Source organism: Ostrinia nubilalis, chromosome 27 (assembly GCF_963855985.1).
Source record: "Ostrinia nubilalis chromosome 27, ilOstNubi1.1, whole genome shotgun sequence".
NCBI lineage: Eukaryota > Metazoa > Arthropoda > Insecta > Lepidoptera > Crambidae > Ostrinia > Ostrinia nubilalis.
The window spans coordinates 5,825,934-5,839,505 of record NC_087114.1 but is presented as its reverse complement, the minus strand read 5'-3'; the positions used below and the strand labels follow the sequence as shown (position 1 = coordinate 5,839,505).

The 13,572-nt window shown below is 37.1% G+C and overlaps 1 protein-coding gene across 1 annotated transcript; it reads right to left on the bottom strand.

Annotated features, from left to right (window-relative positions):
- Positions 1 to 7,091: 7,091 nt before the first annotated feature.
- On the bottom strand, positions 7,092 to 9,651 carry LOC135085078 (protein KTI12 homolog). The gene is made up of 4 exons (XM_063979854.1): positions 9,335 to 9,651; positions 8,790 to 9,009; positions 7,747 to 7,885; positions 7,092 to 7,378 (listed from the first exon to the last, which is right to left on the bottom strand). Exons 1-4 carry the CDS (start codon positions 9,600 to 9,602, stop codon positions 7,094 to 7,096), a joined length of 912 nt encoding a protein of 303 aa, XP_063835924.1. The 5' UTR covers positions 9,603 to 9,651; the 3' UTR covers positions 7,092 to 7,093.
- Positions 9,652 to 13,572: the final 3,921 nt, after the last annotated feature.

Sequence of the window (13,572 nt, the reverse complement as noted above, 5' to 3'; positions counted from 1 at the left end):
ATATGCCCATATTAACATGGGCTAGTGTCGGCTCATATACCCATTTACCTAACACCCTGTAGAAGAAATCTTTGTGGAGTAAATATTTTAGAACTTATCAAAAAGTACCAAGATTCATAATAAAGTGACAGTTTACAACTATGCTAATATAACTAATGTATAAGAAATACAAACAATATTGTGACCAATGTGACGTTGAAAACCAAGTTCGTTAAATTATAGGTATAGCTCAGTGCCTGAGGTATGAGAGGGGTGACATTGACATATTATGACGTGACATACATTTGAAGTTTCGGTGATATATTTTTTTATCCACAACGAGGAAGCTCTTGGCCTGTATCTCACCTGATGGTAAGTGACGATCAGGCCGAAGGTGGAAGCGAGCTTCACCCGGAATCCTCAACCACGGAGGAACTATCTTACCTCTAACTGCCGGAACACAACAATGCTGTTAACACTGCTGTTATGGCGACAGATTTAGGTAAGATGGTGGTAGCTAGAGCCAGGCGGACTTAGAACAAGCCCTACCACCAACCAAACCGAACAGAAAAATCTGCCCCCACTGGGAATCGAACCCGGGACCTCTGCGTCTGAAGCAGGTGGTGGTACCACTAGACCACAGAGGCGGTTATTTGACCGTCACAAAAACACCCTCCCGTGCCGCTAATATACCTCAGGCACTGACTTAAGCGCTATACATATTGATCTATACATAGATACAATATTATTTAGATCGATGTTCTGATATGTACAGTCAGCGTCAAATAGTTCGCGACACCCAAAGTAGCCAAAAAGTTCACAACACGTCTTTGTTAAGCAGGGTACTCACCTAAAGCCTGGTCCGTGAGCACGTAGAAACTTGTCCAATGACCCCAAGCTACCCATCCTTATCGCTCGCACGTAATTATATTGCTGTCGCGACTGTGCGACGGGCACCCGCAGTGAGTGTGCGAGCGCGACAGCAACATAATTACGCGCGAGCGATAAGGATGGGTAGCTTGGGGTCATTGGACAAGTTTCTACGTGCTCACGGACCAGGCTTTAGCCGTGTAGCATGTAATGTATCAGATACTGTATCAAGAGAGTACATAGGCACGAGTCAGCTGCGAGCTGCTCGCGCGTGGTTCGCAGGGAGATCATAGCGACCCGCCGAGTGGCGGTATCACTGCGAGCACAAAGGCGGCTCGCAGTAGGATCCAGGAGCTCGCAGCCAGATACGCGATGACCGTGGACGAGCCGTACTCACTTCTAAGGTTGGATACGTTACATGGTACGATACGTGCTACATGGCAGGTGAGTACCCTGCGTTACAAGGTTGTGTTCTTAACTTTTTGGCCACTGGGTATTACGAACTATTTGACTCTGACTATACATTACTGAAGTTATGTAACAGAACTTGAATATAAATGCACATTAAGTTTATTTTGAGTTAAAATGCTTGTATGTTTGTTTTACATTCTAATTGGGAAGAACCTAAAGAATGAGTATATCTTTTAGTTTGAAAAAACGTTGTCAACTATTGTTTGGTTGTTATTTCTGATTGGTAATTTAAAGTAAAGGGCTTTCTTCATTATTCAATAGATATTGGATTAATACGGCAGTGGGAATGTATTTCCCACCATATTTTGGGCCTTCTTCACTTGCCTTAAGGTCTAAAAAAATTAATTATGATATCTGTTAGAACGACACAATTGTATGTTCAAAATAAAGTCACCTTAAGAGTGCATTGGTTCACTCAATTTTGAACCGTATGGTTTTGTCTTTAAAGTGCAAATTCAATTAAAATTTTGAACTTTTAAGGGTCAAAATCTGAATAATAGTGATGAATTAAGTCCTAAGTGAGCATATATCTTGTCAGAAGGTGTTATTGTTAAATCTTTATGTATAGAAAGTTTATGTATTACAGGGGCAGCTTTTTTCGGGTCGAAATTTATCAATGTAGTAAATATAACACCAATAGGAGACTATTTAAAAGAATAATTCCATTAACTAATAAAAGAACTCATGTAAATGTCAATTTAAATTATGTATTTATGAAAATGTTTTTTACGCATAACAAGGCAGGTATTTGACCGCAATCGCACCTGGTGTTAAGTGAGATGGTACATCTGCCCTGTAAGTGCCTATTGCCTATTCACTCTCGCCTTAGAAAGGCCTAATTTCGTTCATTTGCTATTCTGATTTTAATTAATAACGATAGTTGGTGTCCAATTCCCTATAATTAAAATTTTTATATTATTTACATACCTACACTGGTGAAATCGACCTGAGAAATATGTTGGGTGCCACAAAGTTGCGTTTTGTTGGTTCTACGTCAAAAAATATCTAAGTTTTATTTTGTATCAGCATGTTGAAATAAAGGACCTTGAAACGCATCTGCAAGAGTCCTTACAGGTACAGTCAGCGACAAATAGTTTGTGACACCCAAAGTAGCCAAAAAGTTCGCAACACGTCTTTGTTACAATGAGGGCTATCGTTTTTATACTTAACAGTTGGCACCCCTGGCGATTGACAGGACCTTACTCTACAGTGGCGCCATCTTGATGAGTGCAAATGCGATAGTCCTCCCACCACTTTAGCGCTCACCAGCTGGCGCCACTGTCTTCGCTACTAGCAAGTGACAGGACCTTACTCTACAGTGACGCTAACTGGTGAGCGCTAAAACGATAGCCCTCATTGGAATAAGGTTGTTGTCAACTTTTTGGCCACTTTGGGTGTCACGAACTATTTGACGCTGAGTGTACAGGTTAATTTTGTATTTATAAAAGCAACTTTGTGGCAGTTTGTTGGATTTGGTATTAATAAGTTACAATTCGAATAAGTTATCACAAATTATTGTTAGTTTACTATGTGTAATGAAGTAAATGTGATTTTGTACGTTATTTATTCAACATTAGCGCCAGTATAAGGTTGATTTTTGACGGTAGTTGAGCATTTTTGAGGATATCGAAATGTATGGTATTTTGTTCTTGTCGCACACGCCAGGATCTCGCTATGAGCAAAAGAGATGAATGAATGAACTTGATAACTAAATGTTGCAATTTTAATTCAAACATCCGTTAAAAGGTACGTTTTTTTAGCCAGACGGACGCGATATAAGTAAAAATATTATGTATTATTATCTAAAGAAGACTCGCTGAGTATTTCTTCTTCTTCTTTTATTTTGGCTACGACTTGGTTTTGAGAACCATGATTTCGCCAATGTCATGTAAAAGAGTATTTTTTTACCACATAAATGACACTATGCTATTTTTGAGATTTCAACATGCTCAACTACTGTCATAGGCCTATCTTTTTTGATACACAAAAAGATATATTTAATGTATGTTAAGCAGTAGATAGGTGTTATAGATATAAAATGACAAGTCTGCATATTACGAAATTAATAAATATTCAGGGTGTTTGGTAAATGGGTATATGAGCCGACACTAGCCCATGTTAACATGGGCATATAAATGGTATGGTGAAGTCAGAAAATTGATATCTTCATTTTAACTATTTTAATTTTTATACAAATCGGAATTTATAAAATTTATTTTGTATGAAAATTTAAAAAAATAAAATGATGATATCAAATTTCTGACTTCACCATATCATTTATATGCCCATGTTAACATGGGCTAGTGTCGGCTCATATACCCATTTACCAAACACCCTGTATAAATAGATAGGTACATAAGGAAAGAACTGTTAATTTAATAGAAAAAACTCGTTTTATTACATCAAAAGATATTTTGACGAGATTTAAAATCACAACAACACTTAGGTCTGGTTAATTATGTAATTTAGTAATATTAAGCCATCTTTTTCGTTAATATTACGAGGCGTATATTTGAGTTTATGCTACATTTCAATTGTTTTTCACCAAATATAGTTCACTCAACGCAAGTTGAGGCCATCAACACAAGTAGTTTTTTTTGTGTATTCGATATTTGAACTTGAATGTGTAATTTTGAGTTCTGTATTCAAATATTACATCAATGTGAGTATGTGTTTGCCTCAACTTTTGTTGAGTGACCTATAAATATTCAGGAAGATTAACTTGAATGCTTTTATAAGTGCGAAATACCACGTACAAGACCCCTTGAACTTAGTAAGCAAAATAAAGGATTTCGTATACGATTCGTAAGATTTCATTGCGAATTCGAACGATTCAGAAATATGTTCATACGTCCTTAGTAAAAGAATGAATTTAATCTACACAGCATGCAAAATAAAGAATTCGAAATTTCGTATACGATTCGTGAATTTCGTTTGCGAATTCGTACGATTTAAAAACGTCCTCAAAAAATAGCTAAAAATAATAAGAGATCATGTTTAGTTCTTAATGTTATTGTATGATTTGTTATACAAATATTATGAACTTTAGGGCTTTTTAAATAAGAATGTTTTTTGTATTGGCAAATGAGCGCCACCTTGCGGAGAAAATAGGAAACGTCCATTTTGACTATGGTCTCAAAAAAGTATTATTTTCTATGATGGCGCCAAAATGTTTGGGGTAATTTAGTAGTTTTTCAAAATTACACTGGCAACGCCTATGTATGAAGTAATCAAGGTGTTGCCACATGACAAAATATTATTTCTACAGTGGTGAGATTTTGAACTTTTTCTCTGGAAAATAAACAAGGTGATGACAATATGAATACTTTTTAGGACAGTTTTCTCTACATTTTTATTTAAACTTTTCCTAGATAGAAATAAAACAATGCTTTAAATGTACATAATATAATAGATATTAGCGTCAGAGCGTCATTCAACACTTCATAATGATATTTGGAACCCTATTTTTGAAGATATAAGTTTCAAATTCCATTGGCCAAAATTGGATAGGTTGACTTGCTGTAATCATTCTGTATCTGTATCATTGTAAATTAGTCGATTCTTCGAAAATACGTCCTATATAAAGGTATATTTTAAAGATATTTTATCTAAAAATTGTATGTCTGTCGATTCCCTGATGATGATGAAAAGTTGTAGTCTGATAGATAAGTTCCTAATAGACTATCAGGGACTTTATCAGGCACCGGTGAAGTGTTGAATTATCGTAGGTAATATAGTATTCTCAGCGAAATAAAACAAGACATCCTGTATAGTGAGGGTTTCTTTATTAATTAGTTGGCGCCGCTGGTAGCCAGTCTTGTAAGGTCTTATCACTTGCTTGCGAATTGTTGATAAGAAAGTCGCCATACTGGTGAGCGCTAAAGCAGTCTAAAAGTCAACTAACAAAGACTATCGTATTTGCAATCACTAGATTGGCGCGCCACTGTCGTGTAAGGGCCTCTCATTTGCTTGCGAGATGTAGCTAAGACAAGCGTCAACTGGTGAGAGCCGAAGCGGTAGGAAGACTTACCTTATTTTGCAATTACTTTGGCGCCACTGACTAGTAAGATCCTATCACTTTCTTGTGGCTAAGACAGTGGCGCCAACTAGTGAGCGCTGAAGCGGTAGGAAGACTATGGCTTTAGCAATCGCCAAATTGGCGCCACTGTCTAGCTAGGAGGTCCTGTCATTTGCTTGTGACTAAGAAAGTGGCGCCAACTGATAAGCGCTGAATAGGCTGGAAGACTATCGTATTTTAATCATCAAATTCGCGCTTCTGACGAGTACCTAAGGTTCTGTAATTTGCTTGTAAGTTGTGGCTAAAACAGTGGCGCTAACTGTTGAGCGCTGTAATGGTAGGAAGACTTGCATTTGTAATCACCACTCGCCAACTGTCGTGTAAGATCCTGTATTCTTGTCACTTGCTTATGGCCAAGACAGACAGTGGCGCCAACTGGTACTAAGCGCTAAATTGGTAAGAAGACTATCGTATTTGCAATTACGTTGGCTTGGCGCCTCTGTAAAGAAAGGCCCTATCACTCGCCAGTGGCGCCAAGTGAGCGCAAAAGGAAACCCTCATCGTTTGACATTAACGCCCGTACTCACAAACCATGCTTGCTTATGTGAAGCAGCAAATCGAACGCACAGCGTTGAATTGAGCTCTGTGATTGGTTCGCGTGTGACCACGTCAGAGGCGGCGTAAGGCGTGGGCGACATGGGCCACCGCCTACGGCCTCGCGGTACAAGGGGCCTCGCGCCTCAAAAAAATTTTTTTTTAATATTAATCTAATTTGTATTTTTATGAATAAAAACTTGTCAGTGTTCATTGTTTTTTTATTATTACTTTTTTTATAATTCAGTTCGCCACAGAACAAGGCCTCGCGAAATCTGTCTTGCCCACATCAAATTTAGGTCTTGCCCCGCCACTGGACCACGTGCACTGTGAGACCTCATAGCAATGTTTGTGAATACGGGCGTAAGTTTAGTTCCCTAGCGTCAACGGCTCAACGCGAGGGCAGCGGAAGACTTGTAGTTGTTATTTTGTTAAGTACATTGTAAAGAGATTAAAATATATGTTTATTTGGAGATTATAAGTGTTTTATTTTGCGCTAGCCTTTTTCCCTGGCGAAGTTTTTGGTACAGTCAGCGACAAATAGTTCGTGACACCCAAAGTAGCCAAGAAGTTCGCAACACGTCTTTGTTCCAATTGGAAATAAGGTTGTGTTGTCTTTTTTGGCTACTTTGGGTGTCACGAATTGTTTGACGCTGACTGTACCAGTGTAGTTAATAAGGGCATTTTTAGTTAGACTACTTTTGCACTTTTAAGCAAAGTTCCATAGTAGGAGAACCACTCCCAATCTTTCCAATTACCCGACTGGCCAGGCGTGGGGAGTGTTGGCCGAATCTTCAATTTGCCTCTAGAAAATTACAGAGGGTTTTCCAGTCTCCTGCAGTGGAAACTAAAGAGTTCTCGTAGACTACAGATTTGACGGCTAATAGTTTGGTCGGGCAGTTAATCAGTGAACAAGTATGACAGTATGTACGCACAACAATACACCGATTTGGTATCGGCCAACAGTGGCGGCGTAGCATGGGTTGTCTAAACGACTTGATGACAACTAAGCAAAAAGTATAATCAGCGTCAAATAACTCGGGACACCCAAAATAGCCAATAAGTTCGCAATACGTTATATGGTCGTGTTGTCAACTTTGGATACTTTGGATGTTACGAACTATTAGACACTGACTGTACGCGAATGAAAAGTCAGGAATCTCATTCAGTAAGTGTTTTATTCAAATACTGTATGTAGTATCTTCCTATCTTACTCATTTCCTCATTCGAATGGTTCATCTTAGCATATGTTAGAAACTGCCTTCTCAACCGTAGTAGCTGTTGCGGACTCGCTTGCTGAGTGCAACTTGCTTCGAGCACACAACCAGGGTAATCTGGGAACTTGACCTCATCGATGTTGAGTTGCTTCGCTTCGAGAATCTGTTTCGATATCGCTTGTGTCACTTTGTCTAGCTCGTAGAGGAAGTTTGTCGTTGTTAGTGGAGGCTGCAAGTATAAATTTCAATTAATAAAAAAATAACAATGGGTGTGTTTGGCAGAAAAGATAAATTGTAAGCGCGATCGCTACGGCAGTATTCGACGAGGCCACGTTTGCTAATTTCAATAGTGTGTCATTCGTTTTTTTAGCAGTGCAGGTTCGCATCAAAATGTGATCTAGTTGTGCTTTGACCTGGACAATATTTTTGTTTCTGTTTTGCACAGCAAAATCAACATAAAGTAATTGTATTTTAACTGATAGATATAAGAAGTTTAACTTTATAAAACTTCTTTTAATGTTTACTTTGAATCATATCTTAATTACTAAAAACCAGTAAGTAGGTACCTATGTTTAGATGTTATTTTTATTTACTTACGTTCTGTGTGCTCATATTAGGCGGTGGAGGTTTCTTCTCAAACAGGACTTTGTATATTGAATCCAGATCAAGTTCGTCGGTTGGCTGAACGGTGAACAGCGGGCTGTCCCATCTATTGCTGCTGATTGGCTCTTCGAACCTGGTGAAAGTTATGGAATTATGCTACTGAACTGATTGATAGTGTTGGTAATGCTTTAGGGACCCGTTAGCACCAGTTCAATAGTCTCTGATATGAAGTAGGAACAGTGGAAATTGAGTAAAAAAAATATGATCGATTTTTTAACATCTCTTGGTTGTTGTAGGGCTGCAAATTCTTAATTCCGCTGTTATGGTTGGAAATTTTGGAATGTTATCACTTAGCAGGGTTCGAAAATATCCGATATTTATTATAAATATCAAAATATCGGATATTTATGATATATATCCGATATATATCAACTTTGATATATATCAATTTTGTATGAAAGCCATAGTATTATTTTATTGTATTATTCATGAATACTATTGCATATGTGTTACATAAACATGTTTTTAATGTTTTTAAAACTTAAAATCAGACAAATAAAGCAAAAACATAAAATATCTTTGAAATACGGCAAAATCAACTAAAAAAATAAAAATCTTATGTCAAAAAGTACAAATACAGTAACAAATTTTAAAAGTTGATATATATCATCAAAACCGGCTTGATATATATCGGATATATATCCGATATATATCTTGATATATATCCCTTGATATATATCCTCGAACCCTGTCACTTAGATTGAATCATTCTTTGACACAAAATCGAAAATTATAATAGTACTAGCTTTTGCCCGCAGCTTCACCGTGAAATTTAGAATGTCACAGATCGTCATAAATTATAGCCTATAAAATATGTTATTCTGGGTTATAAACAATAATACTGTAAAATTTCATGAAAATCCGTTTAGTAGTTTTTGCGTGAAAGAGTAACAAACATCCAGACATTCAACCTTTCGCATTTATAATATTAGTAGTATGTAAACAAGGAAAAGTTTCTTCACTGATGTTATATTTACCTCAGCCTAGTAAGCGCGTTAAATACTTCTTCAGTATAAGGAACAGGATTCCTTACATTACTTTCTGTTTTGTTCGAACTTTCTGAGGAATCTCCTTCGTTTACACTCTGTATTCTCTGCTGATTAGCCTCCCAAGCTTCGTCGTGGTTGCGTATCGTGTAGACCGTACATTGCGTGGATTTTGACGCTTTTGAAGCACAATACAGTTCGTAGCGGTATCCTGCAATTTCGTAACAACTTTTTTGTAGTAAATTATATTTAAATGTGTCAATATTTAGTAAGATATTGTTGGTATGCATAGTTAATATCATATTTGAATCAACATTAAAGCCAGCTCCCTCCAGACTTGGCTCCAACATGTGTAACTTGAAAATAGTTTTGGCGCCAATTTTGGGACCAGTTATTTTCTAGCTAGATCGATAAGCTGGACGAAGGGTGTTGGGACCAATATTGGCACCAACGTGTGGAGCTGGACTAAGTATTTGAAAGTAAGAAATTACAAGTATTGGTACACTGATAAGTACATTTCTAATGTACACAAATACCTTTGATATAGTTGCTCCCGTCCAAAATTACGACATTGTCCTTGCCAATGAGCCTCAAAACTTCAGATTTTAGGTATCCCCTCATTCTTTTTTCCATTTGCGAGTCCAAATAGGTATTGTTTTTGTCATAACCTAACTTGTCTATTGCTTCGTCTTCCGAAATGATTTCCACCTCTTTGCTGTGCTTGTTCTTGAAAAAATCACTTAGTTCTTTCGCTCTGGTTGTTTTTCCACTCACAGGAGTGCCGCATATAATAATTAAAGGCATTTTAATTAATTTTTAGAATGAGCGGCTCAGTAAAAACAGCTGTGAAATCACAGATGTGAAATGATAAATGGTGATACGTCATTACTGTCAGTGTCAATGTCACTGATGTCGATGTGTCAATTACGTTTTGTTTCATGGGAGTTTATCGTGTTAAATTTTATAACGTTTTTTAGCTAAAAACAATAATAGAACAAATTATACTGTCTTTCTAGCACATCAGACCATACATCTGAAACTAAAACATCCGTTTAACAAATACATAAGTTGCCAAAAGCCAAAACATTCATGACTATTTCCTACATTTTTCATCAGGCCTAGCCTAGTTATAGACCTATTCCTTACGCTTTAGGCCAAATGCTACAATGTTTAATAAATAATAAATAAATAAATAAATCTTTGGACAATTTCACACAGCGCCAGCTAGCCCCAAAGTAAGCAACTCAATGCTTGTGTTATGGGTGCTAGCTTAACGGATATACTACTTATATACTTTTTTTTTATTAAATACATACATATTATACATATTTACACCCAGACCCGTCACAGAAATTAAAATTCATCATTTCAATTTCTGCCCGGCCGGGAATCGAACCCGGGACCTCTCGGCATAGTAGTCCGTTCTGAACCACTACACCAAACGGCCGACAATAATAAATTAATAAACGATACCTATTAACTACGTGCGTAATTATGATCTGTTTAAATGATCTATCTAAAATCGAACCTGGGACCCAGAGCGTTCAAGCCAGCTACTACACTATCGGATCGTATTCACATTGATAAGAATCATTATCAGAATCTATCAATCACTAAGTAGGTAGCTAGAGGGAATTAATAAAGTACCCAAAATAAATATTCAAAAAGAAAAATAATGTTTTATACCTTGAAAGCTTAGATTATTAAAGCTTGAGAGTAGCATTTTAGTTAAGTAGTTTACAAGGCCAGTTTCAGCAAATCTAAGTAGAATGGAATTTGTTTACACAAAAGTATATCTTTGTATGTAACATACTACACTTTAGAGCATGCACTATGCGATATTTCAACTAAAGTCGGCATTGAACTGTCGTGTAAAGGTCGCACGATTTGTTGATCGATCGTTCTCATTGACATATTAGGGATCCTTTGGAATCTGAGTGCTACAACCTACAACCAATATCTGAAATGTTTCAAAACCTCTTCTCTGTCGTATTTTATAGTCAAATCTAAACCCTACTTGCAGGCCCTTTCCAGACCTCTTTTTAAGCCATTCTAAATAAATAAATAAATTCTAGCTTGCCCTACCACTCTCTCTCTCCTATCATTCTTGATCGAAAACCTCGGGATATTCAGTTATTATTACACAGTAATTTGAATATTTGTCATTATACGAGTACATTATACCTTCATCCACAGCGTGGGACGTCCACCCACAAGGTGGACCGACGACGACATCATAAAAGGTAGCAGGAAGGCGCTGGATGCAGGCCGCTACCAACCGGGTAACATGGAAAGCATTGGGGGAGGCCTATGTTCAGCAGTGGACGTCCTATGGCTGAGATGATGATGATGATGATGATGATGATGATGATGATTCATCCATTAAGTCTTTACTACAAGAGCACGACCCTCTCTGATAGGTAGGTATATCAAGGCATTTATGAGTATGAGGTATTGGCCTCAGAGGCTCAGACCCAAAGCAGCCGGGCTAGGATTCGCGCCGTGATAAAATCTTATCGATGATTTTAGACGACAAATGTATGGGCGTATCACGTAAAATCGATAAAATGGCGCGATAAACGCTTATCGCAGCGCGCATCCTAGGCCTACTGGTCATTGGAATAGTTGCTACAACCGTAGTTTTATTCCTACTTATTTGAGAACCTTGGACCTTTCACAAACGGAACTCTCAAACAAAAGACTATATTACAAAGTGTCCACTTAGCAGGTAATTAATTATTTTGCGTGTGCAATTTCTAATTGGCTTACCGGTTACGTCTAAATCAATGCACTAAGGTGTTGATTGATTTAAATGACAAATCAGTTATTGAAATGATTGACTTTGACTAGTTTGAAAGTATTTTGTCACGGATTTAAATATTATAAATTAACATACAACACTTAGCAAAGAATAATGTGTAACTTAGTTTTAAAATAGTGGACTAAACTGTACCTGGAATCGAACAAATTGTAGGTATTTTATAAGTATCTAACGGCCGCCCGCGACTTCGTTCGCGTGGATCCCGTTTTACCCTTTTAGGGGTGGAGTTTCGTAAAATCCGTTCTTAGTGAGCACCTACGTTCTAAAAGGAACCCCCATTCAAAATTTTAGACGCCTAGAACTTGTAGTTTCTGAGATTTCGTGATGAGTGAGTGAGTCAGTCAATCAGTGACCTTTCGCTTTTTAGATTACTTATAGGTAGATTTTGTCTCTTTGGAAATGCCTGGGATCCGAATTCCGAACCCAAGAACTTACGATTAAAGTGTTAACTAAGGCTGGGTTGCACCATCTTACTTTAACTTTGACAAACGTCAAAAATCTCTCAAACTCCATACAAAAAACACCGGTTATTGTCAAAGTTACGGTCAAAGTTAGGTGGTGCAACTCAGCCTACCTAAGTGTCATTACGAGTATTACAACAATGTTTACAACATTGAAGTTAGCTTACTCTTTTGTAATACCTACTGGCGCTACTGAAACAGGTACAAGTATAGCCTGACCAGGAACCAGGCCCGCCGCTAGCTGTTTCGTCGCCCGCGTGCAAAACCGATTATGCCGCCCTACGACTACCTACTTACTGAGTTTTGTCAAAAAAAAAAGGCTAATTTAATTGATGTTTTCTCATTTTTCATGCTATGACATATTTTTTTAAACTTAATAGTCCAATCAATAGGTATTTTTTAGGGTTCCGTACCTCAAAAGGAAAAAACGGAACCCTTATAGGATCACTTTGTTGTCCGTCCGTCCGTCTGTCAAGACCCTTTATCTCAAGAACGCGTGAACGTATCAAGCTGAAATTCACATGAAATACTCAGGTCTATTGTCCCTTTAAGCTGTGAAAATATCAAACTTCTAAGCCAAGCCAATCAAAAGATACAGCCGATTATGTCGATATTTTCAACAAATTTTCGACACTCGCAAAGGAATCAAAACCTACAGGATACTTCCCGTAAACTCAGAATCTTGAAATTTGGCATAAAGCATTGTCATATAATGCAAATATAGGAAAAATTGCGAAAATTACATTTTTTTAGTTATATAATATAATAAAAATATTTTAATAAAATGAAACTTACTACCTTATTTCTCACGAACGAATAAAGGTATCAAATTGAAATTTATACCAAATACCTAGATCTATTGTCCCTTTAAGAAGTAAAAAAATCAAACTTCTAAGTTAACGCGATCAAAAGATACAGCAGTTTATACCGACACCTTAGACGAATTTCCGTCACACGCTAGGGAATCAAAACCTACAAGGTACTTCCTGTGAACTCAGAATCTTGAAATTCGGCACGAAGCAACGTTATATAGTACAGATAAAGGAAAAATTGCGAAAATGATAAATTTGAAGTTATATAAAATTTAAAATATTATTTTTGCTTACATGACATAAAATATTTTTTTAATAATTATAAACTTACTACCTACCCTTTTTCACATGAACGCGTAGAGATATTAAAGTTGAAATTCATATCAAACACTTCTTAAATCTAATTGCCTCTAAACTGTGAGAAATTCTAAATCAACGCAAAAATTCAAAACGCTGAGGTAGGTACCTACCTATAATGCAAATATAGGAAAAATAAATAAATAAAAAATAATCATACCGCATATTTTGAAATTCGCCACTACTCGCAACGGAATCAAGTAAGTAATTTGATTTAATACGTCATAAATTGTAAACCGCTACGTTTGTACGGCGGAACCCTAGGTGTGCGAGCCCGACTCGCACTTGGCCGGTTTTTTCCTGCAAAAGGTGGAAAGTAAAAT